The sequence below is a fragment of the Phoxinus phoxinus genome (assembly GCF_949152265.1).
Source record: "Phoxinus phoxinus genome assembly, chromosome: 13".
NCBI lineage: Eukaryota > Metazoa > Chordata > Actinopteri > Cypriniformes > Leuciscidae > Phoxinus > Phoxinus phoxinus.
The window spans coordinates 7,697,112-7,724,640 of NC_136888.1; the positions used below are offsets into that span (position 1 = coordinate 7,697,112).

The window sequence follows — 27,529 nt, forward strand, 5'->3', positions numbered from 1 at the left end:
GGAGATACATAAATACATTTATTAGTTAGCATGAACTAATAATGAACTGCACTTATACAGCATTTATTAATCTTTGCTAATTTCAACATTTACTAATACTTTATTAAAATCTTGTTAACATTAATGCACTGTGAAGTAACATGAACAAACCGTGAACAGCTGTATTTATCATCAACTAACGTTAACAAAGATGAACAAATACAGTAACAAATGAATTGCTCATGGTTAGTTCATATTAGTTAACATTAACTAAATGTTAACTAATGAACCTTATTGTAAAGTGTTACCCATTTATTTTTGTACAAATGTGTTGCATAACTAAAAAATTCACTTGCTGTGAAATTCACTTGCACATCTGTAAAAAATATTGTAATGTGTGCTTTTTATAGCAAAGTCCATCATGAATCTTCTCTGAAAGTTAGAGTTTGACCAAAATATATTTGGTGTATGTGGACTCATATTTATAATTTAAATGTATATGAAATGCATGGTCAAAACAATTTCAAATGAATGAGAAGATCTGCAGCTCAAAACTTTATCTGAAACATTTGCCTTTTTATTGTTATTTATTTCCACTGTACATGTTTCTAACCTTATGCTTGCATTTAACATTCACAATTTTTTTTATTTAAATACATTTTATAATACATATTATTGTGCAAAAGAAAAATTGTCCAGATTTTAAAAGGACAACAGTATTTTTAATCATGTCTAGGAACTTAAAAATGTGTTTTATTGGTTTCTTTAACAGTTAAATAAACATTTAATGACCTATAAGCATTTCACAGATTTCTATGCACACTAATTGTATTAAACCATAACGTCAGTAAACCACAGTTACAACAAATTAACTGGATCAATGCATTTATTTAAATTCAAAGGGATGATAATGGACAGAAAAAATAAAATAAAGATTAGGCTTAAGATTCCTTATACTGTGTCGCCCTCTAGTGGACAACATTAATATCACACCCTTCATCTTTCAGTTGAAATGGCTGATATTCAAGCATAGTTCATGAAACTAAGCATGTTCACTCATAACTTGTTCTGCATATATACACAAAGGGTTTCACTTTATTTTGATGGTCTCTTTAACACATTCTGTTGACTATAAATAACATTGCACCTAGATGTCTACTATCTCTAAAGAGTGTTGGTAGACTAGTAGGGTTAGAATAAGCTGACTTGTTGCAAAGTTACTAGGACATTCTACTGACTATGTTAGAAGACCTTTACAATAAAGAGTAAACCGATATTAAGCAGACAGTCAGCTAATACTCTAATAAGAGCTAGTTGACATGCAGTTGCAATGTTACTTATAATAAACCGAACACTCAAAAGGGACCATCAAAATAAAGTGTTATCGTACAAAGTTGAGAAGTTTGGACTTTGTGCAAATTAACAAGGGGAGGTCTTAATCACTGAAGTTGTGTGTTAATCACTTTTATTTGTTGCAGATCACTTTCTTGCTAGTTTTCCCCACACATTTTAGTTTCCACCAATGTTCTGTGCACTGGGCCGCCAAAGACTATGGTGGAGTACTGAAGACATTTCACTGGGAAAATCTTTTAAAGGTAGAAGGTGGGAAAAAAACAACCCCCCCAAAAAACAAAGCAAAAAAAAAAAAAAAAAACCCACTTGTGTACTACAACCGTGGTGCGCCATAATCGTCGGGCATTCTCTCAATGTTATACCTGTAAAATAAATGTTATAATTGCATTAATTTACATAGGTTAAAATAAATGATTCTGTTGCAAATTAATACATATACACAATTTATATGCATTTAGAAACAAACACACACGAACAGAAGTCCAATCTGACAAAAAAAAAAAATCAACTTAATTGAACAGTGTATCTGCAGGTAAGCACTAATAATACTTTAATAACACAACCCCCCACCCTTAAAAACCTTGTGGTATGCATTTTATAAACAAAAATGTAATATATATATATATATATATAAAATTGGGGATAATCAATATATATGAACAATGTATTGCTATTGTGAATGGCATGCAATCAATAAAAAAAAGTAACTAATATGATGAATATTTTCTGCAACTATACGACATCTTAAAATACAGATAAGACTGATCTCATTCTCAGAAACTGGCATAGAATCTCGTACCTGCCATTATCGCATTTGCCAGCACTATACTACGTTTTTTATTTGGGATTGTTTGCTTTGTTGGTATTATTGTTTGACATGTTTATGAAGATTCACTTTTCAAACATATATTAATCTATTTACAATGTTTAATTCTTAAAAAAATATATACTATATACTTCCGTGGATATTTTGCAGGAGGCAGTTTATGGATATTGGTTAAAGGCAGCCAGGACAGTTGTTACTTATCTTTAAGCCAGTAGGTGGCAACAAGTGATCTTTTTGAATATTATGAATTAATCATTCAATCATTCAACTTAAATGTGGGGTATGTAATTCTCTTTTTTGGCCATTTTTTTTCCAAAATCACTTAAAATCCTATTCCTAACCCACTTACAGCCACTGAGTTAGAAGCACTGAAATAAAAATTAAGCAATTTAATCATTTGTGGAACAGGCCGGACTCGAAAAACTCCAGCCAATCATTTCCAAGACCACCTAGAATCATTGGACAGTAAGTGCGTCAATCAATCGGTCGTACCATCCCTCCCTCCCCCCATCCATGTCCATGTTCTTTGAGTGGGTGGAGTCAAAGGAAAGAAGGTAGGACCATTTGAGTTGTGTATTTTCAAAATCTGCCAGCCGTTTTGCAAATCACATACCCCACCTTTAATATTTTTTTTATCAGAAATGAAACATGAGGATTCTGTGCTGCACTGTTGATCCTGCTTTGGTTTTGTTTGAATAATTTTTGTTTGTAAAGCAAAGCAGACAATAACTGGCAACTCAAATTTAGATTAGCCTACTATTGTTTACCACCTTGTTTAGTAAAAATATAAGCCAACCAAATAGTTGCTACACCATTTCCCACTTGATAAAGGCTTTATTCAATGTCTGGAGCTTGCACATAACCTAGCCTCTCTCTCTCTTGCACTCACCAACTAATAAGTGAAACGCCTACCAACCTCATCCCGCACCCTCCAGGACCCCTCATTAGTAACATTAATGCTAGGCTTAGCTAAGGTTGGTAATTAAACCAAGCAGAGCAAGAGCTGGTGTACCTGTGATTGGAGATGTACATGATTGGGACTCCTGGGATCTTCCGAATCCTCCTTTTTAGGTCCCTGTCCACCGTGGCCATAATGTAACACTTGTGCTAGTGGAGCAAAAGGGAATCATTTGATCAGAATGTAAAGCAAAATATAAAATATGTATCGGCTCTGAGGTTAGAATAGTTTCATAATCCCAAATGATTAATTTGACATTGAAATTGAAACAAATCTTATTTAATTATTGTTTTTTTTAAACTCCAAACATACATTTGGTATAAGCCTCATAATGCAATTAAAATATGCATACGATTTTTACATTGGAACGTAATCTTATAAAAGTCATAAATTAATTAAAGAAAATAATAATTTGGATCAATAACTTCATTCATTCTCACTGTTACCATGAAATAATTTTTATTGAATAAAAACAAATGTATATTTTTTCATGAAACATTTAAAAATCAAGAAATAGTTTTTCAATATCCAGAATTAAAAAAATATTTTATTTAAAAAAAATATTATTTGTTATTTATGCATAATTATGTATTGGTTCTATCCAAGTGTGCCACACAAATCCTGAAAAGTGAAGCCAAAGCACTTTGATCACCCCCAGGAGGCTGGACGCAGTTTAGGCCATAAACCCCGCCCTCCCTCTCAATGTAATCTAATGGGACAGGCGACAAACTAAACAATCAAATTACACTTCAAATTTTTTTTTCAAAGATGGTTTCTGTCATTTTAGGTAGTTTTAAAAACACAATCAACAAGTAAGTTTAAGTGTTAGTTTTTAAAATAAGTTTGTTTTTTAGTGTGACGTGACGTCTTCTCTGAGCGAAGTAGTCACTGAGGCAACAAGTTTGTTCAGGATCTTCAGGAGGAGATTGGAGCTTTAACTTTAATTTCTGCATTTCTATAACTTTATTTCACACCAACATAAGGTGTTGTTCTGCATTAAACTGTACAAACCGAACCTGTGGGAGTGAGGGGGGAGCTTGATACCACGGCTTCACTTTACGCTCACTACTGCGCAGACTCAGGCACCGTTTACACGAGAACGCTCATGGGTGGAAACGTAAAAATATTTTATCGGATGTGCCTTTCGTTTACACGGCGACTTTCGTTTTTGGGGCTTAAAAACGCAAAAAAGTGAGACCACCCTCCAGAGTGGAAATCTTAAAAACGCTCCACCATCGCGTTTCAGTCTAAAAGGTAAAAACGGTAAAAACGCAAAAGTCTGCTAGACAGTGAAGGCGTCGCGTACACGTTTACGTCACAGGCATGCGCCAGTACAGGAAAATAAAACATTATCAAACTAGTATAGCATTAATTTTTTATTGACAAAAAACAAAACAAAAAAACAATTCAGTCATTGTTGAGCGACACGCGAAGAGCACCGAGGGTCAAAGCAGCAGCTTTACCGCATTAAACATGAAAAACTGTCAGCGTCTCTTTCACTTTCAGTGCTTCACATTGCCACCTGGAGTGCACACTACATTGAATTTCACACACTTTTGCATCACCATATGCACGCAGATTCCCCCCCCCCCATAACGCTCGTCTAAACGCAGAATAAAAAGTGATAACAACGCCACTTTTGCGTTTTTTCTTCAGATCGTTTCCGTGTAAACAAAGCCTCAGGCTCAAAATCAGCGCTAGATGTCAATGCTTATATTAGAACACTTTACTTTTTTACAATGGAAGAGAGTGAAGATGCGTCATCCATCTTTTTTTACAGTCTATGGTTCTATCTCTTAAAGGTGACATTATGCCCTTTTCACAAGATTTAATATAAATCTATGGTGTCCCCAGATTGTGTCTATGAAATTTCAGCTCAAAATACCCCCCAGATAATTTATTATAGCATGTCAAATTTTGGTTGTGCCAAAAAAATGCACCATTTTTGTGTTTGTGTTTTTTGTGTGTTTAAATGCAAATGAGCTGCTGCTCCGAGAAGATGGCCAATAATTTACATGAGTTTCGGATACTCTGGCAATAACAATAACCAGTAGCGGAGTGCAGCCTTACAGAGACTCAGGAAGAGGTTGCAACTTTTAGATGCACCTGGATGTTTCTGAATGGTTAGTGGAGACATACATTTATGCAGTTGTTGTGGAGTTACACTGATTCATCTCATCGACTTGCATTGTCATGTTTAACTTTTACACAAGTTGAGAGTTCCCTGAGGTCTTTATATAGCTGTGACATTTTTTGGTCAAATAGTGTTCTGTGCTCATCTGTGCAGCGACGACAGAACAGTTTACATGCTTTACTCAAACTTCTGCCATTGCGTTAGAACTGGTTACACTGTTGTCGCTTGCGAAACCAAATGGCGACACCGTGACTGAATACGTGCAGATTAAAGGAACACTCCACCGTTTTTTTGAAATAGGGGTTATTCACCGTCTCCCCTAACATTTAGATAGGTGGGCAAAAGTATTTTTGTCTCAGTACATACATTGTCTTAGTTTGGCAGCGCCGGCGCTAGCTTAGCATAATGCATGGAATCCTTTGTTGCCGGATAGCATGTCGTGTGTAAAAGTGATCCAAAACCCCCCACATATCTAAGTGTAGGGTAGACGGTGAATAACCCCATTTCAAAAAACGGTGGAGTGTTTAGGGGTGGTAATATTATAATAAGATCCCCTTCTTATGTCAGAAGGGGAGCGAAATCTGATCGGCTTAATTTTTGACATGGTTGCAGAGAAAGGCTTACCGAAACAAAGTTACTGGGTTGTCACTTGTCACGTTTTCTGGGTTGGTAGATGCACCGGGGACCCGATTATAGCACTTATGAAAATCTGACACTTTCCATGTTTATGTCCCCTTTAAAAACGTATTTGATTGGCTCGTTTCAAAAGTTGCAGTACTAAAAAAAATCTGCATTTGTCTCCCTGTTCTATTTGTGAATCTTTTTTAATTTATTTGGGAATACGAAACAATTCTAACCCCACAGCTAACAAAGTTCTCATACCTGTGTTACTCTTTGTACCAAGCAGTCATCAGCATACGTTCCTTTGTGTAAGCAAGGCAAGCGTTCAAAGCGGGGATCTTTGGCAATCCTGCACAAAAAGTTCAAAAAGCCTTTCACAAATGAAAACTGCAGTAAAATTGCCATTACATTTTCTGGTAAATGCACCATATCTACTATTCACACATTCAACAGCTTGCCATCTTTTAACTATTTTGCTACCATTCACACATTAGCACAGAAATGCTGTTGAAACTGTGATATAAAATTGTATGCAAATGACACTGCTGCCTCTTTTGACCAATTTTTTAGGCAACGTTACTTCCATCTTATCCCACCAAATTGCTGAAGCCAATCTGCAATTTTTTTTTTTAAACAGGCCCTGTTCACACATGAGTTCTTAAAGTCCCACTCCGATCATATTTTGAGCTATTTTGAAACATTCCCAGTGGTCTTTAAATTATGATTATGCCATTTTTAGCCAAAATCTCAAAACTTGTGCCGTTTTCTGGGACTTCGCTTCAGCAGAGCGGCAGTAGCTCATTAGCAATTCGCCTCTGCGTTGTGGGCGGAGCCGTTGGCACGGAGAAGCATTACAGTATTATATATACACGTTAATTATTATTATCCGAAGTTAATCAAAGTTATCACCGATCACCGATCATTATTTCACTCCGAGACGTCGCGGTAAAAAACAGCTCGACTTCGTCTCAATATTTCATCCCTCCCACAGTGATCAATCAGGACATATTTAGTATCAGTGGATTGCTCGGAATTTCGGGATTATTATGATGCTAATGTCACCGCTATATCTGAAAAACTGACTGACTCTCTCACGAGTGATGGGCTTGACACACGAGAGGACAAAGGACTGCGACAGGTGAAACTCGTCGCCACCCGGCGTGTGCAAGTCTACTTGGACGAGCGCGGAATGTCGCCTGTTGCTTGGCTGGAGGAGGCTGGCTGCCCTCTCTCTTTATGTAATGATGTAATTACTGACGGTATCAGTCTGTGCTCTCCAAACTTTAGTTTTGACGATTGATAGACGGTGAAAAGTGACTTATTTGTTACAGTATGTGTTCCAATTTGAGTATGAGCTCGTGGCCCCGCCCAGTGGAGTTACTACGTCATAACTCCAGTCTATTTTAAACGGCATTTTTGCGTCTGCTACTGATTCACAGACATTTGAATGTAGAAATACTCAGAAATACAACTTTGAGCTTATTTTTCTCAAGATATGTCCTCTAACATCAGAAAAATGCCACAAGAACATGTTAACACCTAGAAAAACATGATTTTCATCGGAGTGGGTCTTTAACAGAAAAAATGCCTTGAAATACAAAAATTATGACATTGTGGCAATTCAAAACCCAAGGGCAAACAAAGCTAGTTCCAACAATCAGAGTACTAGAACAGAACAAATCTCAGAATCAAATCCTTGAGAAAAAAATAAACAGCTTCATAACAGAAATCTGCAAGATATTTATCATTTTCAAAAACATGAGGTATCAAAAATTGGATTTTGTTTAGAGCTGTGGAATATACTTTTTACAATTCTGCACCGATTTAATTTTTTGTTGTAAGTAAAGTACTTTTATTAATAAAAAAGTTGCCTATGTGCATCGGAAGCAAAGCATGTGCATCTGATTTTCATAGATATTGTATCTAACTTCTTGAAAGCAGATATTTGGGCACATTACATTTTTTACGAAAATAACATGCATGAATGAGAAATTAGGTCTTAATATAATAAATCTGTTGCTGTTTGTTAAACAAATGAAAAGCTGGAATCACTCACTGCTTTTAACTGAATAACTTTTGTAGCTTTAATAATACTACATTTATTTTTAATTACAGTTTTTCTCGATTGCTTAAACACTATAACCAGGCTTTTGAACTAAAATTTCAAAACCATAATGCCATTTATCAAAAAGCACACCCATTTCACTAAACTATAAACACAAATCCCTTCATTTCTCATTGCCTACACCATGTGGTCATTTAGAAAGCACTAGTATTCAGTATTGTTCACTCAAGTCAGCACAGCTTTAGCTCAGTTAGCACACAATTGCCCAGGTGAAAACACTAAGAGTCAAAATTTAACACACATCTATCAGATCCTTCAATAGATAGATAAAAGGGCCCGAATCAGTTTATTGAGTTTTGGAACAATAGATCCAGAAAGACATGAAGAAAGAAGTCAGGGAGGGATAGGAAGAGGAGGAAAGGTAAGGGGAAGGGCAAGAAGACAAGTCTCGGATGAAATTCAAGCCACTTTAGTTGACCATGTCCTTGTCCATGGTATGACTATGAGGGAGGCTGGGCTATGATAAGGCAAAATTTGAGACACTTCACCATCACCTCCATCATCAGAAGCTTCAGTGAGGTGTGCTGGCAAACAAAATTCTATCACTGAATAAGAGGCAAACATTTCCCATTGTCTTTGATGAGGTTTATTTTCTAGCAAGAAAACGCCAGCAGTCGTACAGTCACACAGAGTGGCTGCAGAGTGTGACAGTGAAGGGAGAGCATCCTTCCTCCTTTATAGTCTTGACTCCCAGACTGTTATCTTTCTAGGCCAATGATGGTTTTTCAACCATACGTGGAACATTCTTAGACTTGTTCATCATATTTAGGGATCATGGTTTGCTTTTGCTTTGGAATCTGTTTCAGGTTGATGTTATGGTTTCTAATTTGTTTCATTTGATATCGTCATGCATTGACGGGGATTTGAAATGTTGAGTTTTTTGATATGTTGGATTTTTTTTTTAGGGGGCAGGAAATATAAGATATTCTTCATCCTGCCTCCTTTTCATCATGGTTTTATAAATTATATATATGAGGATGATGAAGTAAGTTTTGTTGGAAATATCCATGAATGAAATAAATATAATCAATCAATCAATATTTTATCCTTTAGTGGAGGCCCTCCTGTCACGACCAACACTCTTTACCATTCCAATACAATTCCATATTTGAATAAGGTTTGTGTGTGCTCTATTACTGTCATATGATGGTCACACACATATCTTACGTAAGTAAATATAAAAAAAATAAAAATAGAGTAAAAAAAAAAAAAAAAGTACTTTTACAAAGGTACATGAATGAATAAAAATATGCCAATGTATCCATTGGTTGTGTCTTTTGTGTTCATCATGTGAAAAGTTTGTGAGGAGGGGAACCACGAGCAACATAACTTACCAGTTATGGAAATGTTGTTTTGAATTTATTGCACCAGTGTGTAAGACTATGTTGTAGTGTGTTTGATTTTGATGGCTTGTGTGTCCAGTCTGAGGACAAAGTTTGGTTTTTCAGCAAGAGTGAATGATTTTGAGTGTAGAGCTTCATTTTGACCTGAAAATAGGATGTTTGGGGAATTGGGTGAGACGTTATGGATTTGTGTTTACTGTTTTGAGAATATGAGGCATAGTTTCAAGAAATGTGTTTAAGCAATCGAGAAAAACTGTAATACACTAAAAGACTATGCAGTGTTTATTTGATTATTCAAATTATGTATTCCAGTATTGGGTAAGGTACTCTAAAAAAGTAATTACTAGCTACTAATTACATCTTCAACAGAGTAATTAGACTGTTCTCTCTAAAAAGTATTGCATTACTAGAGATGCGTTAATTCACTACATTACTTGTTACTAGAGATGCACCAATACGAAATTCAGTCCTGAATTCAAGTCGTTTTTTATAACACCGATTGAGTGTGTGACCATACACTCGCACAAATGCGACCACGTCAATTTTTAAGTCTAGAGCCCTGACCCCTACTTATTACTTGTTTAAATCTCATATCAACCTTGTTCAGTTGAACAATACAAGGATTGACATGAATCTGCTCTTTTAATTCTGTCAAAAAAATAATATTAAAATTGCATAAGTTATTCTTTAACTGACCAAGTACCAGTATTTAAAGGAAAAGGTTACATTAAATACATTTTAACATGAATCCACATCGTTTTGTTTTATATAAAATTGTTCTATAGTCTACAGTATTTCACTAAATTACATCAGAGGTAACAGAAGAGTAATTCTTTATTTTAGTTTTTCAAGGGAAAGTAATTAAATTACAATAATTACCTAGTAATGCGTTACACCCAACACTGTCCCATATGATGTTCCTGGCGCTGCTCTGCTGCACTACATTACACACTGCAGTCTTTGTTGTTAGAACATTTTAAAGTTACATTTTTAAGATGATCTGCATGAATGGTCTGACAGTGATCAATGTCAAAATGATTAAGATGGCCAATCAAATCAGAGAATAGGGGCTTTAATATTTACAGCTAGCTTTACTGAAGCCAAAAGTGAATTCCAGCATGACACTTTAGGTTTAACAGTGAAAGAGTTTAAGATGCAAGTAACTAAACCTGTTGGACCCTCTTCCATCCAGCAGACATACAGGACAATACAGTCTTGTACAAACAGACTTGAGGAAACAGCTTTTTTTCAATAACTGTAGCCTCTATTATCCCTATACAGGATCACTGTGTCTAGACCATTATCACTATAAATCATATACATGCTGCTACCAGTATTATTTTAATGTTCTTATTTATTAGTTATTTACTGACTTATAATACTTGACATAAATAATTCTTGATTTTTATTCGATTTTTTATCTGGTTTACATATATTATTGAAATGTGTTGTTCTTCATATGTTGCTGATTGATTGAGCCATATAGAATTTCGTTGTAATTCCCTTACTTACATATATATATATATCCCTTTATTGTCACTTAAATTTTTTGACAGCTGTTGCACAATAAAAATGTCAAGTGAGACTGTGGTCCCATTTTCAGGTGTATAATTTTCTGATGTATCAAATACTTATGTCATGCAATAAAATGCTAATTAATTACTTAAAGGTCCTGTTCTTCGTGATCCCATTTTTTTTACTTTAGCTAGTGTGTAATGTTGCTGTTAAAGCATAAATAATACCTGTAAAAATTATAAAGCTCAAAGCCAAGCGAGATATTTTATTTAACAGAAGTCCCCTTTCAAAGCCTACAGTGAACGGCCGGTTTGGACTACATCCCAAGGGCGTGGTCTTGTTGCGCTCCTACAGAGAAGAGGAAGAGTTGCGTTTGTAGAGTGTTTGTCGCCATCTCGTCGAGATGCTGTTATTTTAATCCCGGAGTCAAATCACCTTTGTTTGGCCATGTTTACAATAACACTGAGCCATGCATTTCCACGTTATGGTAAGAGGCGTGACCTTTCCGGGCAACGTGCACTAAGCTGCTGTCAAATCACAACACAGGAACCGCTGGCACAATCAGAACTCTGTACGCATTTCTGTAGGAGGGACTTCATAGAACAAGGAAGTCATCAGCCCGTTTTTAAGACAGTGAAAACTGAAAACAGCGGTATACAGATAAGTACATTTTGTGAAAAATACTGTTTTTTTACACGCGAAACATGAACACGTTATATTGCACACTGTAAACACAATAAAAGCTTCAAAAACACAGGAAAAACAGGACCTTTAAAAATCATAAAATGATTTTCTGGATTTTTACCTATGATAAAAATTACAGACCTCTACATGCTTTGTAAGTAGGGGTGGGCGATATGGCAAAAATATATCACGATTTTTTTTAGGAAAATCACGATTCACGATTTTATCACGATTCCTTTTCATGTTGGTTTTACTATTTTGCGACTGAGCATTACAGCCAAACTAATGTCCCTATTTTAAAAACAAAGCCTTAGGTAACAAAATATAAAATAAAAAAGAATGGCAGACATTTAGGCCAAAGTGGCAAAGATAAAAAATATTTGTCATTGTCTTTGTTATTAAAAATTAAGAAACAAAGATTCACATACACAACTTAATAGGCCTATACAAATTAAATAAACAGTGCTTTATTTTTTCAGCTACAGGTGAATTTAACAGCATTGAAGAAAGTAATTAAATGAACAAATATGAAAATAAAACACATCGACTTCACTGTATTAATTTTACATTGATTCTTATTAAAGCTACTATTAAAGTTCTCAGTCAAGAGTGAGTGAGATGCTCTTTGTATTTTGTTGTTTTATTAACAGGGATAGTTCTCCCAAAAATGTAAGTTCTCTCAAGCCGCTTTAAACCCGAATAAGTCTCCCTCTTCTGTTGAAAATAAAAGTTATTTGGAGGAATGTGGGTAACCAAACAGTTGATGTACCCCAGTGACTTCCATAATAGTTTTTTCCTACTATGGTCAATGGGGACCAGCAACCGCCCGGTTAGCCACACTCCTCAAAATATCTTCTTTTGTGTTCAGCACAAGAAATAAATTAATACAGGTATTGAACAACATTAGAGTGAGTGAGTAAATAATGACATCATTTTTATTTTTGGGTAACTATCTCTTTAAGGACAAGCGGCAGCATGTTTACTATTAGGGCTACTGTCTCTTTAAGATCTGCGCGCAACGAGTCTACACGCATTTGACAAGCAGATTTTTTCTTCATTTTTTCTACTGTTCTTTCACTTTAGACATAACCAACTTTGTTTATGTAAACCTTGTGTGTATTTGACAGTATTAGCGCAATAAGACTCGAAAGATAACTTAGTCCAGTAACAGGCGCTGTTAAACAAGCTTTTAGTGCATGTGCGCGTCAGGGGTTTGCGCTCAGAAAAGCGCCCGTTAGAACCATAGACTGTAAAAAAAATATGGACGTAGTGTCCGTGACGTCACCCGTAGGTTTCTGAAGAGCATTTTTGAAGCCTAAAGTGGGCGGAGCCGGCCGTCGCCATCTTGGCCTCGCGTCACCGGCCGTCGCCATCTTGGCCTCGCGTCACCGCTCGTCACTCCCGGATAACAGAATATGGGCAAAGAGGCGGAGCTGAGGAGCCTGGCTATCTGAAACCACGCCCACCTAGCGCGACGTTATGGAGTTAGCAGGCTTGGGAGCTAATGCTATATGCTACTCACAGTACCAAGTCTGCGACTGCACAGGGGCTCGCGCTAAAGTGACACTGACAGTTGATGATTAAAATCTGAATGGCAATTAAAAGGTCCTGTTTTTGCCCTTCGAAATATTGTAATAGTTAAAAGACATAGCTACAAGTGAGACTGTGTATCGCGATTCTGTGCAGCTAAGTTATTCTGCTTGTTGAAAATGTATTATGCAGTAACTTTACAATATTAGGCTACTCTTGAGAGTGTGTGTGACCGTGATTATGTGCATACATGTCAGTCACTCTTTATTACAGTCTATGGTCCGTCAGCGCGGCATCGCTCGTCAAGTTCATAGAGAGCTTTATTATTCAGTCCATTTTAAATTCTGATTTTGGCCGCATCTCAATTCTCAAATGGGTCAAAACATATATATATATTACCTATGAAGTTCAAGTAAATGCGCTAGAAATACGCGCTCATTCAAGGATGTGCATTTATTGCATGAACGGAGAAACACAGACACCTGCGGGATCTCATCTGACGGTACATAAGCATGTTATAATCTGTCCAGAGCAACGGCACCGCAGAACGAGTGTAGCCTTTATATCTATAGACTGTTTTAAATCTGAAAACTCCAAAAAGCAACGAAATTGTCAGACATCACATTCATTAGTGCATGTTCACCGAGGAGAACGACTGGAATACAGCGCTGGCTGTTCTCTCGAACGACACTCGACGAAAAACGGCGGAATCCAAAGCCGTGGGCGAGGTAATGGGTGTATTAAATTATATGAAATAATCCCGAATAAAAGCACAAACACGGCAGAGATGGCAAATTCAGCAGCTGGAATTTGCTGAAGTGAAGTGACTGCTAACCGGCTAGCATTTACATCAGCGGGAATCCGCCTGTCACTCAAAAGTGGACACACCCTTAATTTTGCAGAACTTTAAATATGAATCAACTACACGGGCGAGTTATAAAAAAATGCACCCCCCTCACAGTTGTTATGAAGGGCAAAGTTAGCTTTATAGACCAAAGCCACAGAGAGAACCAGGCTGTAAACATGTTTTGTTCTGCTGTAAAGTTGGGCATTTTAACATGGGGGAGATACAGATTTGACTCCCTTCTGCAGCCAGCCTCAAGCGGCCAGTCGATGAATTGCCGTTTAATTCACTTCCGTGTTGGTTTCAAGAGAGAGACAGGGAGGTTGCCGCTTGGTTAGAACAGCGCATCAGCAGCGAATGACATGTTTAACCGGCAAGTCTTTAAAGCACATGCAAATAATTAATTTTTATGAACTACAGTGTCCCGTTCCTCTGCATTTCATGTGGATATACGTCACGCTGTACAGTATGTTGAGACGGAGGCGCCAGAAATGCAAACTGATAAAATGGACGATCCTATGATATTTCTTCAAAAGCAGATCGTGGAGACATTTTAATCGTCCACGATCAAAAATCGTAATATCGCACACCCCTATTTGTAAGTAGGAAAACCTGCAAAATCGGCAGTGTATCAAATACTTGTTTTAGTGCCTCACAAATTTTAGTGCCTCATCCAATGTGTACCGCTATTTTATATTTGTTTTTAAGAGTGCTCTCATGCAAATGTTATTTTGTGCATGCACGCACGCACGCAACTAATTTAACTTTGCGTCAGTTCAAGTTTCCAAAGAAAGATGGTAATTGGTGGTGCAAAAAAACAAAACCTATGTTTATTGGTTGAGTAGGTGATCGTTTCAAACAATCTGGGCATGGGGGTTGGAGTAAGCATCAACAATCGTTCCTGTTTGGATCAGAGGAACAAACCGCATGGGTTTCTTTGACGAATCAATGCTGATCAAAACTTGACGCAATCACATTCACTACTGATGAACATTGGGCCTCTGGATGTTCAAACGCGACTTTTTACAGCATACAGATTGGATTAGCCATTCAAAAGTTATTAAACATTTAAGAACAATAGTTAATTTTTCAGCCGTGGGCGGCTGTATTGGTCTTTAAGGGTTAAAGGTGCTCTAAGCGATCTCGGTTGGCGTAACCTCTTGTTGATGTTTGAATTATTATCAAACAAAACGGAGGCTAGCTAGACCCTCCCTCCTCCTCATCCACGCAATAACCCCCCAAACCCCACCCCACATCATTCTTGTCGGTTATTGGCTGGAACAGTTTGTTATGTTTCGTGCTGCGGGTTGCTCTGTTTATTGCTCAGTTTGTTTTTGCTGCTGTTTGTGGAGCTTGGGCTCTCTGCAGAGACCGCCTTTTTTTAAAGTGTGTTCAGGGGACAGGCAGCTAGCGGATAGTGAGGAGATGTTTGCGGTATGTGAAAAAAAAATGTTTTGGCCTAAAAAACGCGCGAGATCGCTTAGAGCACCTTTAACTGAGCTGTTAAAATTCAACATATTAGGCAAATGATTAAGAGTGGATGTGTGCATATTTCAAGAAACGTATTTTCAAATAGGTAATTTTTGTAATCAAAAATTGATTACTTTCAATTAGTTTGGTCCTCAATATTCGAGACACTATTGTTGCATGTAACTTAAGTGTGTATTACCGCAAAGCCACTCGAAACTTCATTCCTAATTTCTCAAGCTCAGCCATCACACAGTCTGTTATGCAAGGAACACCTGTAACAAAACAAAAGTTTATACACATTACTCAAGTGATCATGGAAAACAACAACATAAAATGCATACAAACATATTAGCTTGAAAAGTACAAATGTATGTGTAATTAGTTTAGTCCGATTGTGTTGTTCTGTAATTATGACTGAGATCATATTCAATCAGTAATCAATGCAGAAACTGTGATTCCAAAGAGTTCACAAACATTTTCCTGCAACTGTTCCCCATTCAAAAGATCATGATCCATCATTTTGACTGACTGGTAGGGATGGGTACCGAAACCCGGTATTAAACAGGCCCCGGGGCTGAATTTTGAAAGACCGCTGCATCGATAAGCTCGGACGTTATCGGTTCTGCTGTCGGTACTGGAGAAATTAAGAAAATACACATAGGCAACTATTTATTATTGCTATAAAAACGTTTTATAGCAACCCCCCGCTTCATTGCTGCTCACACGACGCTCCTGCTCCCGGTGTGAATGCACTCATTGATTAACATGCACGCCGAAAAAAATACGCACTGCTCGCGCGCCGCTGACGCTTGTGGTGTGAAACGGCAGTTACAGGTAAAATTAAAAAAATATCCTCAAATAGTTTTGTGGTGTAGGTCTACGTATTTTTTAATGTTACCTTCAAATAATACTAATAGTAATTTAAAGATGTGGTAGCATTTGATCTGGACGCGAAGGATAACTCTGGGAGTTGGAAGGGTTATATTGTGATAAATAAAATTAAAAATGCAATTGACGTGCGCAAAGTCCTGCCCCCCTTAGTTACTGTTGCTACGTCCGACACGCTACGCCCGCTCTCACGCCACACCATGTTCTCGCACAGTGAAAAATACATTGCGGAGCAGAGAGGACACTGACAACACGCTGACAGACAGGACAGACCAGTTACTTTTGATATTAAACATATTACAGGGCTCCAGACTGCGACCAATTGGTCGCATTTTGCGACCAAAATTTGAGAGTGTGCGACTGAATTTTACATCCAGTCGCACATGTGCGACCAGTAAATTTGTCCTTTTTTTTCTTCTTTTTTTTTTTCACGTTAAACGTGGAAGGGGCTTATCAATGAATCCGGAATGTGTGGCAGTGCGAGAAGAATAGGGAATGGCCACTGTAAGTGGCTAATGTGTGGAGGAGGAGGGTCCTAGAGAGAATCGAGCGCGCGTTTAAACGTCTGTGGGAAGGAGACAAATATCACAACCTGCTATGTGCGTCTGAGCAACGAACAAGCGAACTATTGACTCGTTCTTCCGACCTGCGGCTAGTGTGCCAGTTAAATTCACTTGCTGGCTTCTCAAATAAAACATTACAACAGCGATAATAATAAAAAAACGTGAAGAAAACGATTACTCTTTGTGCATTGTTCAATGTGAGTGCCAAATGCTCGAACATGACCTGTCATTTACGCCGTCATCACCCGGGAGTTGATAGCGCACGAGCGCAGGCGAGACCTGAACTGCAGATGTTACCATCGGTGTTTAAATTAAACTCATTTATTTTGCCAATGCAAACATTCAAGAGCAAGACGCGAAAGAGAACTCGCGTCTAGATTTGTGCGCGCGTGTGTGTGTGCGCGCGCGCGCCCGCGTGTCTATGTGTATGCGTAGGTTACTCATCTCGGACAGCGCGCAAATATTATCTTTCAAGTCTTGCTCTTGAATGTATGTCACACAAAAAGTATGTCAACATGTCCGTCTTGATGAGTATCCTAGCAGACACAGTATCTGTTATGCCTTAAGTGAACATGTATGAAGAAAGACACTCACATTATCGGTGTAAGCCTACTGAATCAGCTCTGAATTAAATAGCTTTTGTAACTTTAATAAGGATTCATCTTTAATTTATACAGTCAAATATGCAATGTTATTTTACATTTGATTATTTTATTAAATTTCTATACCTGAAAACTAATGTTAGACCTACCTGAAAAGCATAGTTTATTTTATTAGTAGGCTAGGCTATCTTTGCTCTATTGTATTTATTTGTGCTTTTGCTTGTGGTTAGATTATTTCTTAATTTTTTTGACAGTAGTCTTTTTTTCCCCTGAACATAACACATACCGAATCATACCGAAACCGTGAACCTAAAACCGTGATACAAACTGAACTGAGCTATTAGAAATGTTGCAGCCCTGGTACAGTGTCACAGTCGGATGATGATTCAGAGTGAGAGGTTTTAGTGGCAAAAAAGGCCGAACCCACCATTTTCGGGAAGACTGGCTGCGAGAATTCAGCTGGTTGAGGTAGTACTGTAAGGAGACGAATTCCATGAACTGCGAATGTTGCAGTCGCTACCCCATAACTGCGGGGAACACGAAGTTTGCCGACAGTGCAGGCACTTCACAGTTTAAACAATACTCTATTTAATAACAAAGCATAGAGTATGCGGTGTTAATAAATCAACTGCCGGTTGCTTTTAGAAGACAAGAGGCTGTAACGTTAAATCAGAGCGCAAAGGCATTGTAATTTCTGCATCTATTATCAAAGTATTTATTAGTAATACACTGGAAATTAGTAGAAATGTGAATATTTGGTTAGTATGTTGATTTACGGTGTGTGCTCCTAAATTTCCTGGTTGTGCTCCTAAAATTTTCAGTTAGGGGCCACTGTGCTCCTAGGGAAAAAAGTTAGTCTGGAGCCCTGTATTAAACAAAGTCTCACCTTTCAAATTTGGTCATAAAAAAAAAAGAAAAAAGGTAAACAAATACTGTTTTGTGGCTCTTTAATGTGTCTGACAGATCACTGTAGAGCCTCAGTTAAATCTGCTCGTGAACCGATTATCTCTTCCTTCTAGTTCATTTATAGCATCAAATAAACATGAATGAACATAAGGAATGTTGTTTTAACCGCGGAAAGGCGTCAGTACACTCCGTTATTCAAGTTCAAATCCTCCCATGTTGCATTATCAATTTCTTAAAGTGCTATTAGATGCTGCAAAGTGCTAGATCTAGTTTGGTATACTTACATACACTTATAAAGTAATACAATGAACCGTACCCAATTATCTAAAATACAACAATTATCATTAGTGGGCACATACTTGATTTGTTTTAAGCCATCGTTTAAGCTGCGGCTGCTATTGTGAGTGTGCCGAACCAAGTCACCCTGTCATAAAGGAGAAGGCTGGAGTTTTAGGAGGAATGTTTGCATTTAAAAAGTTGCCTGATAGCGCATTTGACAAAACAAAGATGCTGTGTACAATTAGCAAAGCTGAATTCAAATACCATAGAAGCTGGATGCACCGAATTTTCGGCCGCCGAAAATTATCTTTAGAGAAAAAAGGCAGAAAATATAAGCTAAAAATATATGCCGCCCCACCCCTCCTTGTTCAGCGATCAGTTTTCACGAGCAGGTATTTTCCGTTCCGTGTGCGTCGCCGCGCTGTGCTCTCTCCTCAATGTTTCGCTCCGTGTTTGCACTGCGCTGCACGTTCTGCTCTGTCGTTCACGGACCAAACGCCCCAATCATGTACCGATCACGCAAAGTCTGCTCAAATAACGTGAAATTTCTCAGAAGTAGACTTCTGTTTGCAATAGCCCTACTGAGCTGGTATAGCCAAGCTGGGCAACAATGGTAAAATTACCTGCTCTGATCACATGATCTGGTAATAATAGATTTTTAGGACTATACTTTATTTTGATAATTAGTAAAAAAAATCTGTTAAATCTGAGTATGTGGCATAGAACTGAATGAAGAATAATATATTGATGTTTAATATTATTTGAATATAGGGCTATTTTCTGTTCCTTTTATTTGTGTTTAATTTAATTAGGTGATACAGGAAAGTTTGCTTAACTTTTTCAAATACGCTGGACAGTCAGATCCCAAACAAGCAAACATCGTTTCCGCTGATCAAAAAGGAGACCACGGTGGACACAGTAGCAGTATCGATATCTCGTTATTTCGACATAAATAAGGGAACATTCTAATCTGCATTAAGCCACATTAAGCGTTCTTATAGCCTAATGGTTTTCTATGGGAGGAAAATGCTTAGGCTAACCGTTCATATTATGGGCTCATCTGATTTTTTGTACATAATAGCCTATTTGTTAGGATTTTAGTATCATAATGATTAGGTTTATAAATGCACGCACAATTATCCATGAACTTGATTTGAACAAATGCCTTTCAACTTGTGAGTGCAAAATTCAGAATTAAATTAATGTGCAGAAATTTGTACAAATATAAAAGGCTATGTAGGCCTAGGCCTACTGTTGTAGCCATTTAAAAAAAGCGCGTTTCATGTTTGTTAAAATATTATAATGTTATTTTTTTTCCCCATTTAGCACGACCGAGATAGGATGCGCAATATGAGACATGGAGCGGGTCAGACATGACTTTGACCGTTGAAGTTGTTATAGAAAGCCTTTCTTTAAAGTGAATTTCGTTTTGTATAAATTGTATCTTAATTTTAATAAATTTTTCATCAACCAATTGCCTGCATTTAATGAATAGGCCGACGAAACAAATATAACGGAGGCGCCCGCGCGCTCACTTGCATTGCACGTGAACTAGAGCACATCCAACTTAACGAAACTCAGTGTATGCCTCACACAGACATGACAAATACATAAAATACACAAAGCTTGAAATGTCTTTAAACGAAATAATTCAAAACGAAAAAAGAAAAAGGCTACTCTCTGAAAATCCATTATTAGGCTTATTTATGTGCATTTCTCTCTATAAGCGCGTTCACACGGAGATGGCGATCGTCAACTTCATCTTTGCAGCCGAGTCGACACTTTTAGAGAAAACATTTGTTCATTAATAAAAATCAATACACGCGTCACCGGATTTACAGATGCACGCACACATATTATTTCGAAATAACGAGATACTGTTGAAATAACATTATTATTAATAATAGCCTACATCTTTGTTAAAAGAATTTTAAAAAATGAATGTGAACTAGTTCATTTTTAGATATGTGAACTTAGTTCATTTTTTTTTTTAATGAACTATGAACATGAACTAGTTCATTATCATCTGTGTGAACTGAACTTTGAGCTAGTTCTTTTTAAGTATGAACGGGCACAACACTGTATATATTGCGAACTGTATTTCTTGTGGCATGTGTACAGAGTGTATGCTGTAAACTGTGTTGAACACTAATTTCTGTTCAATGTTGCGGCATATCAATCCCTACAGTCATCAACACATCCAAAATACATTCACTCACTTCACATCACATTAGCATTGTTGTAAATAATTCTGAGAAAAGAATGTGGGGACTTACATTTAGCATAGAGACAGTCCATCATTGACTGGACAACATCTAATTTGGCCTTAATGGAAAAGTTGATAAAGTTGGTATCAACAAGGATGTAATATGGAGGTCCAAGCTGGGTGTTGTATTGAAAGAACAGACAAGATGGATACTTTGCTCTGGGGAAAAAAAGGGTTGAGGCAAAGATTATTTCTCCTAACATACAATAACTAATGCAAACACACAACATATTACTATAAATATCTCTATAGAAATTACAATGATGATTAATTTTATATTGAATGTTGCTACTAGCACACCCTGAATGTTTCCCCCCCCCCAAAGAGCTCAATGCGTTATCTCTAAATTCATATGAAATAAGGATAAACCCAGAACTCGACATATTGCAATATAGGAAACTCAATGGGGGTTTGTCATTTCCTGACTTTAAATAATTGTATCAAGCATTTCAAATAAGACTGTTAAAACCTGTTTTAATCCTGAGTCTCCTGTTGCATGGCGAGCTCTAGAAACGAATAGAACCCATTCGGTTCACGTAAAAGATCTCCCCTTTGCAAGTGTCTCAAAATGCTCTTTGAAAACTGATGGACCAATCCTGGAACATTCCCTTGATGAATGGGAAAAAGTTAAAAAAAAAGAATAATGGGAGGCCCATTTTATATAAAGACAACACCCCTAAGCCATTTGTATTTAAGACTTTGGCATTCACACGTTGCATGACTTTTGAGAGGAAGACCTTAAATAATTTCAGTGTTTTCTTTCTAGAATGACAAGGGTGGCACTATTTTACTGTTTCTACCGTTTAAAGTGAGCAGCGTGTCAAAACAACAGAGCTGTACACACTCAAGCACTCAGGGTCGTTTATGGTAATGATCTTTCGGCGCTATATACTCTATAATTTCTATCTATATTCTATCTATTCCTATATTTTTATCTAGAGCCAAGCACGCTTCATTCAAGCTTTTTCCATTCCGTGGGCATTGCTTCTCTCTCCTGCTTAAGAGCCACATTCAGTGGTGCAGATGATGTGGTTATTTTAATAACAGTGTCAAAAACACAGTGAGCAGCAAAATAGATGAATACTTTTACTAAAACACGGCAGAGAACGAGAATGCAACAAATAAGCACTTACAGCATTTCACTAGATTTGTCATGACGCATTTGTAAGGATTTTTTTTTTTGAATGTGACTTTACAAATATGGATTTACTAAATTTACTAAAATGGACTGTTCAGAGTTGACTAGTGCAGTTGTTCTTAACCAGGGGGCCGCTAGGGGGCATCAGCAAACTTCAAAAGAGGGCCTTAAGATCACTTAAAAGTTTAGTAAAAATAAAAATAAAGATACATCTAATTTTAAATTCACACCCTCAACAACTGTTTGTTACCTTTGAAAAATGTGTGTTCCACAGTCTTGGAAAACCTGCATATACGAGTACGCCGATTTTAAAAGTGTAAAGTGTACATTTCTAAATGTAAATGACATCATTTTTTTTATTTAAGAAAATATATTTGTAGGTAGACTAAGCACAAACATTTTAAAGAGTAGAAATTGTTAGTAAAAAAAAAATCTTAAAATTCCTTATGCAGAATTTTCCATAAAAAACATCTGCAAAAAAATCTAAAGTAAAAAATAAATAAATAATAAGAGTGTGATCCCTAAAGAACATCCAGCTCTTAAATTCTAGAAGTCCTAATTTTAAACATTATTATTATTTTAGTTACTTTTAAATCAATGACACTCCTAGTTTATTTAAATTTAAAACTAAACTGCCATTATAGCAGATGTACCAGACACAGTAAAAGAAGATGTGTTCTACAAGATGACGTGTTTTCATTTGAAGTTTTGCAAAATGTGCATTTATCACAAAATAACTTGGATGCATCTACTGATAGCAACATTTACTGGACAGTAGGGGTGTAACGGTACGTGTATTCGTACCGGACCGTTTCGGTACAGCACTTTCGGTACGGTGCACATGTGTACCGAATGCAATCATTCACGTAAATTAGGCTAGTTTTGTGTGCGGAACATAGGTCAATTCCGAGTTTCCACACGAACATATTAAGTGTCGGAAGTCTCCGCGTTGCACTGATTAATCGTTTTTGTGATTCAAATACATGTAAAATATTACCATTACATCTGTCTTCCTGTGTGCGGAAATTTGTTTATGTTGCTGTGACAACGAAACACGTGCAAGCGCGCCTGTGTTAAGAGTGTGCTCCGTGCGCGCTGATGCACTCATCTGTGGACATTTCCGAATGCCTTTCTGTTAAAAGCGGGCTTTCCACACAAACAAACGTCATTAGTGTGTCATTAGTATGAGAAAAAAAATAGGATTTTAACTCGGGTCGGCCTCGGACATAAATATTGCATAAAGATCACCACATACGCTCGCTTTAGCCCAGCCTCTCGCTAGCTAGCGTCATGGCCAATATTGGTTTGAGAGTATTTTATTTAGTGGAGAACTTTGCAGCAGTATTTTATTTCTTATTCTTTTTTATTTTATATATTTTCTATTTATTAGCCTATATTTTATTTTAAAAGTGTGTTTAAAAAAAAGTGTAAACAAATTGTTAAAAAAAAGTTTATAGTAAACAACCAGCAGTTTAATGTTTTGCATTTCTTTCCCTTACTGTACCGAAAATGAACCGAACCGTGACTTTAAAACCGAGGTACGTACCGAACCGTGATTTTTGCGTACCGTTACACCCCTACTGGACAGTATTATTAAACTTACCTCTGGGTTAAAATACCTCTGGAAATTGTATTTATTACTTTTCCCCAAGTCCCTAAACCTAACTTTTCACTAACAGCATGCCTACATTTGTAGAAAATTTTGAAAACATTTTCATCATGGTGTATATTGTGAGCCAATGTTGTTATGTCATGCCATTCAAATAAGCAGATTTCAATTTCATTTGATGTATGGCAAACTCTAAAACGACCATTCCCAAACTGTCCGTGAGGGTACTGCAGGTGGTCTGTGGAAAGGCAAAATAAAATCTAAAATAATATTATTTTTTTACCTTCATTTTACCAGGAAATTAGCCTGTTGTTTTAAATTAACCTGATTATGCCCTCGGGCACTTGAGTAAATAAATAAATTAAATATGTGGCAGCCGTTGTGTGCAGTAAACTTTCTTTTAACAAGCCTGTTGTACTGATGTGATGGCCAGTTATAGTTTTAGTGCTAGTAAGCCTATTTAGAGGTGCGGATTAATTCAGGTAGGACTGTGTGTGTAGACATTTTATTATGTGTATTATGAGGTGGTCCACGAACATTCTTGATTACAAATAGTGGTCCACACACACAACAAGTTTGAAAACCCCTGCTCTAAAAGGTAACAAACACAATATTAGAGAGAATTCAAACTTACACTTCCTGTTCTTTAATGGCTGACGGGTCTTCTTTCTTCTTCTTTTGTGTTTTTGCTCTGTCCTGTTTTTTTCTAGTAAAAAAGAAGAAGAAAAAAAACAAGCAAACTTTTCATCAGATGTTCAAAGAGCAACACAGTGATGAATTGATGTATTTAGTGATGCTGTTGCCGATAATCTACTGTTTTTATTTAGAAGTAATTGTTTTATTTTAAGGTTACACCATTGTGCTGTTGAATGCTTGATTATGATTGTCTGTAAATCATTCTAAGGTATGCAATAAGCACAATTTTCTACTGCTCTCTCTGTCTCTCACATGCACAGACAGACAGGAGATATACATTCACTTTTGTCAGTGCACTTTTGTCAGTGCAATACATTTGGTTATATTTTTAAAAATTCTTGGCTCTTCCAAGCTTTATAATGGCAGTGAATGGCCGTTTCTGTTTTAGTCCATAAAAGTGCATCTATCCATGATAAAAGTGCTCCACACGGCTCTGTGGGGTTATTAAAGGCCTTCTGAAGCAAAGCGATATGTTCGTGTCAGAAAGACTTTATCGACTAAAATAACTAGCTTCCGGCATATGGTTGTACGTACACATCGATTTCCGCCGAAAGAGTGACTCTTGGCATGACACATTGATGAACGCGGGAGTGCAGAAAATAGAGCAAAATAAAACACCATTCACGAATTGGAAGTCTAAACAAGAATTTTTAAAGAGAAATGTCAGAGGAGCTTGAGTCTGTTGCCCATCCCTGTTTGTTTGAACCGCGAGAGGCGTCAAAGCTTGCTCTATTCTCCTGCACTATTCTCTGTACTCTGTACTCGTCATACATCGTCAAAGTGTTACTCTTTTGGCGCAAGTAGACTTGCAGTCTGCCGGAAGCTAGTTATTTTAGTCGATAAAGTTTTAAATGTGGATATCTTTCTGACACGAACGCATCGCTTTAGAAGGCCTTTATTAACACCCCAGAGCCGTGTGGAACACTTATCACATATTTAAGTACTTTATGACTTCAAAACAGAAACTGGCCATTCACTGGCTTTATAAAGCTTGGAAGAGCCAGGACATTTTTTTATATAACTCCAATTGTATTCGTCTGAAAGAAGAACGTCTAGGATGGCTTAATGGTGGGTAAATCATGAGGAAATTTTCATTTTTGGGTGAACTAACCCTTTAAATCAATGGTTGAAAAAAATGCTGCCTCTTTAAGTAACATAAGGTGGTAGGAAGACAAGACAATATCTCATCCCAAATCTAGCGCAACATATCCTGTCTACAGGAAAACATTAATCTGATCAATTTTAGAAGGCAGAATAGAGGAATCCTTCAGTACTTATGGTATCCCACCACCCTACTACCTATAATGCCAACAACATTATCAACAATTGTAATCTAGATATGGGGTTGCATATTGTGTGGCATAGTAAAACACATAGGAAGGCTATAATAGTTTGGTCAAATATTGCATTTTGGATGTGGGGAACAGTCAGTCTGGAAGAGGGACAAAACTAAAACAAAGCCTTTAAAGGGATAGTTCACCCAAAAATGAAAATTCTGTCATCATTTACTCACCCTCAAGTTGTTTCAACCCTGTATGAGTTTCTTTCTTCTGTTGAACACAAAAGAAGATATTTTGAAGAATGTTGGTGACCAGACAGCAATATTGACTTCCATAGTATCTTTTTTTCCTACTATGGAAGTCAATGGGGTCCATCAACTGTCTGGTCACCAACATTCTTCAAAATATCTTCTTTTGTGTTCAACATTAGAAAGAAACTCATACATGGTTGAAACAACTTGAGGGTGAGTAAATTATGACAGAATTTTCATTTTTGGGTGAACTATCCCTTTAAGAAGCTGCTGCTAGTACTCATGGTAATATCATTCATATGATGACTAAAATGAACCACGGTCCAGACCTAAAATTACAGTTTAATACAATAATTGGTGGGATGTATATCACAAGATATTAATGCACTAACAATTTATTATTTTGGAGAAACACATAGAAATAACATTATTTGTAAATATTTCAATTATTCCAATCATAGACAATATTTTGGGCGATTTACCCGTTTGAGCTGAACATTGAGTGAACACTGGTTAGGCGCTTTTCAACAGAGGTGTTCTGAACGGCTGTTTATCATTTGTAATTTTGTAATCATTTGCCAAAGTACTTTGCAATGATTTTCTAATACATTACATTCCCTTATTTGTAACACACTTGCTTATAGATAAAATAACAATAATTATAATGATACTCACATCCTCTGATCCTTCAAACTGATCATTCTTTTCATGGTAGCATATTTTTTCTGTTTCTTCTGTTTTCCCTAATTCACACAAACACAAGTTGTCATTCAACCAAAAAAGTAATAAAGCGATTAAATACATTATCTAACAAACGCTGTTGAAAATTGTTTAGATAAACCCTTAATTTTACCATGCCGGCTGAATATGCTCGAGATATTTCACTCTCTAGCCCTCGTGTGTTAAACTTTGCGACAAAGCGTATTTCGACGTCATTATCATGCGACACAATCCACATTTTACTTACGCTGCGCCATTTCCTACGTCATTTCTTGCGCTAGATACTGCGGTGTTTCCGGTTCTCAGTGACATCCATCAAGGTAAATATCTAGAAGACAATACTGCAGCTGTTCGCTAAATATGAATTGCTATATGAACTCATACAGTACGTTTGGGTTTGTTGTTTACTTTGTATGTCAGTACTGAGTGTTGGCTCTATGAATGACATTGTTTGATTATCATTTTGCGTCGCATATTTTCTGTTTATGCCACTGTGAGTGAGAGTTTAAGAAATGCATGGTTGGATTGTTATTTCATTAGGCAACACACACTAAAAAAATTCAAGGACATTTTTCTCTGTATTTTGCTTCACTGGTATGCACCAATATAGTACTGTATTAAAGCCTGTACTGTAACTGATAACAGGATATTTTAATGTTTAAAGACCAAAATGACTTAACGGTGGAGCTACAGTAATATTGTAGTACAGCACGTGTAGATTGCCAGATGAAGACGGACGCTCCTTAAGGGCATGCGAATGGATGCTAAGTTGTTAATGTATTCTTAAATTACTGATTAAACACATGCTCATCTCGAAAGTTATAATATAAACACAACACAAAATAATAATTATCCCTTTAAATATTTTAGTTGAGTTGCAGCATGCGTTTTAAAAATGTCTAGATCACAGTCCTATTTCCCAACTCCTGTAACACTTCACTGCTTTCAG

General features: G+C 36.9%; 2 protein-coding genes across 6 annotated transcripts in view; one reads left to right on the forward strand and one right to left on the reverse strand.

The window, feature by feature from the left end:
* Positions 1-26,835, reverse strand: fcf1 (FCF1 rRNA-processing protein). The gene is made up of 8 exons (XM_079631888.1): positions 26,714-26,835; positions 26,536-26,603; positions 24,268-24,339; positions 20,897-21,045; positions 15,582-15,654; positions 6,133-6,220; positions 3,171-3,265; positions 1-1,694 (listed from the first exon to the last, which is right to left on the reverse strand). Exons 1-8 carry the CDS (start codon positions 26,816-26,818, stop codon positions 1,646-1,648), a joined length of 699 nt encoding a protein of 232 aa, XP_079488014.1. The 5' UTR covers positions 26,819-26,835; the 3' UTR covers positions 1-1,645.
* arel1 (apoptosis resistant E3 ubiquitin protein ligase 1) overlaps positions 26,833-27,529 on the forward strand; it is a 62,455-nt gene continuing 61,758 nt past the window's right edge. For 2 of the 5 annotated variants that reach the window (XM_079631884.1, XM_079631886.1), the window contains exon 1: positions 26,888-26,965. The gene's annotated coding sequence lies outside the window, so the exon portion shown is untranslated. Of the gene's footprint in view, positions 26,966-27,529 lie in introns of all 5 variants that reach the window. The other 3 variants (XM_079631887.1, XM_079631883.1, XM_079631885.1) reach the window with 3 other exon arrangements.

Coding starts and splice junctions, on each gene's coding strand:
- fcf1 (XM_079631888.1), bottom strand. CDS start 26,818: ATGTGGATTGTGTCGCATGATAATGACGTCGAAATACGCTTTGTCGCA. Junction 6,221..15,581: donor AAGTTTCGAGTGGCTTTGCG/GTAATACACACT, acceptor CTTTTTGTGCAG/GATTGCCAAAGATCCCCGCT. Junction 1,695..3,170: donor ATGTACATCTCCAATCACAG/GTACACCAGCTC, acceptor TTTATTTTACAG/GTATAACATTGAGAGAATGC.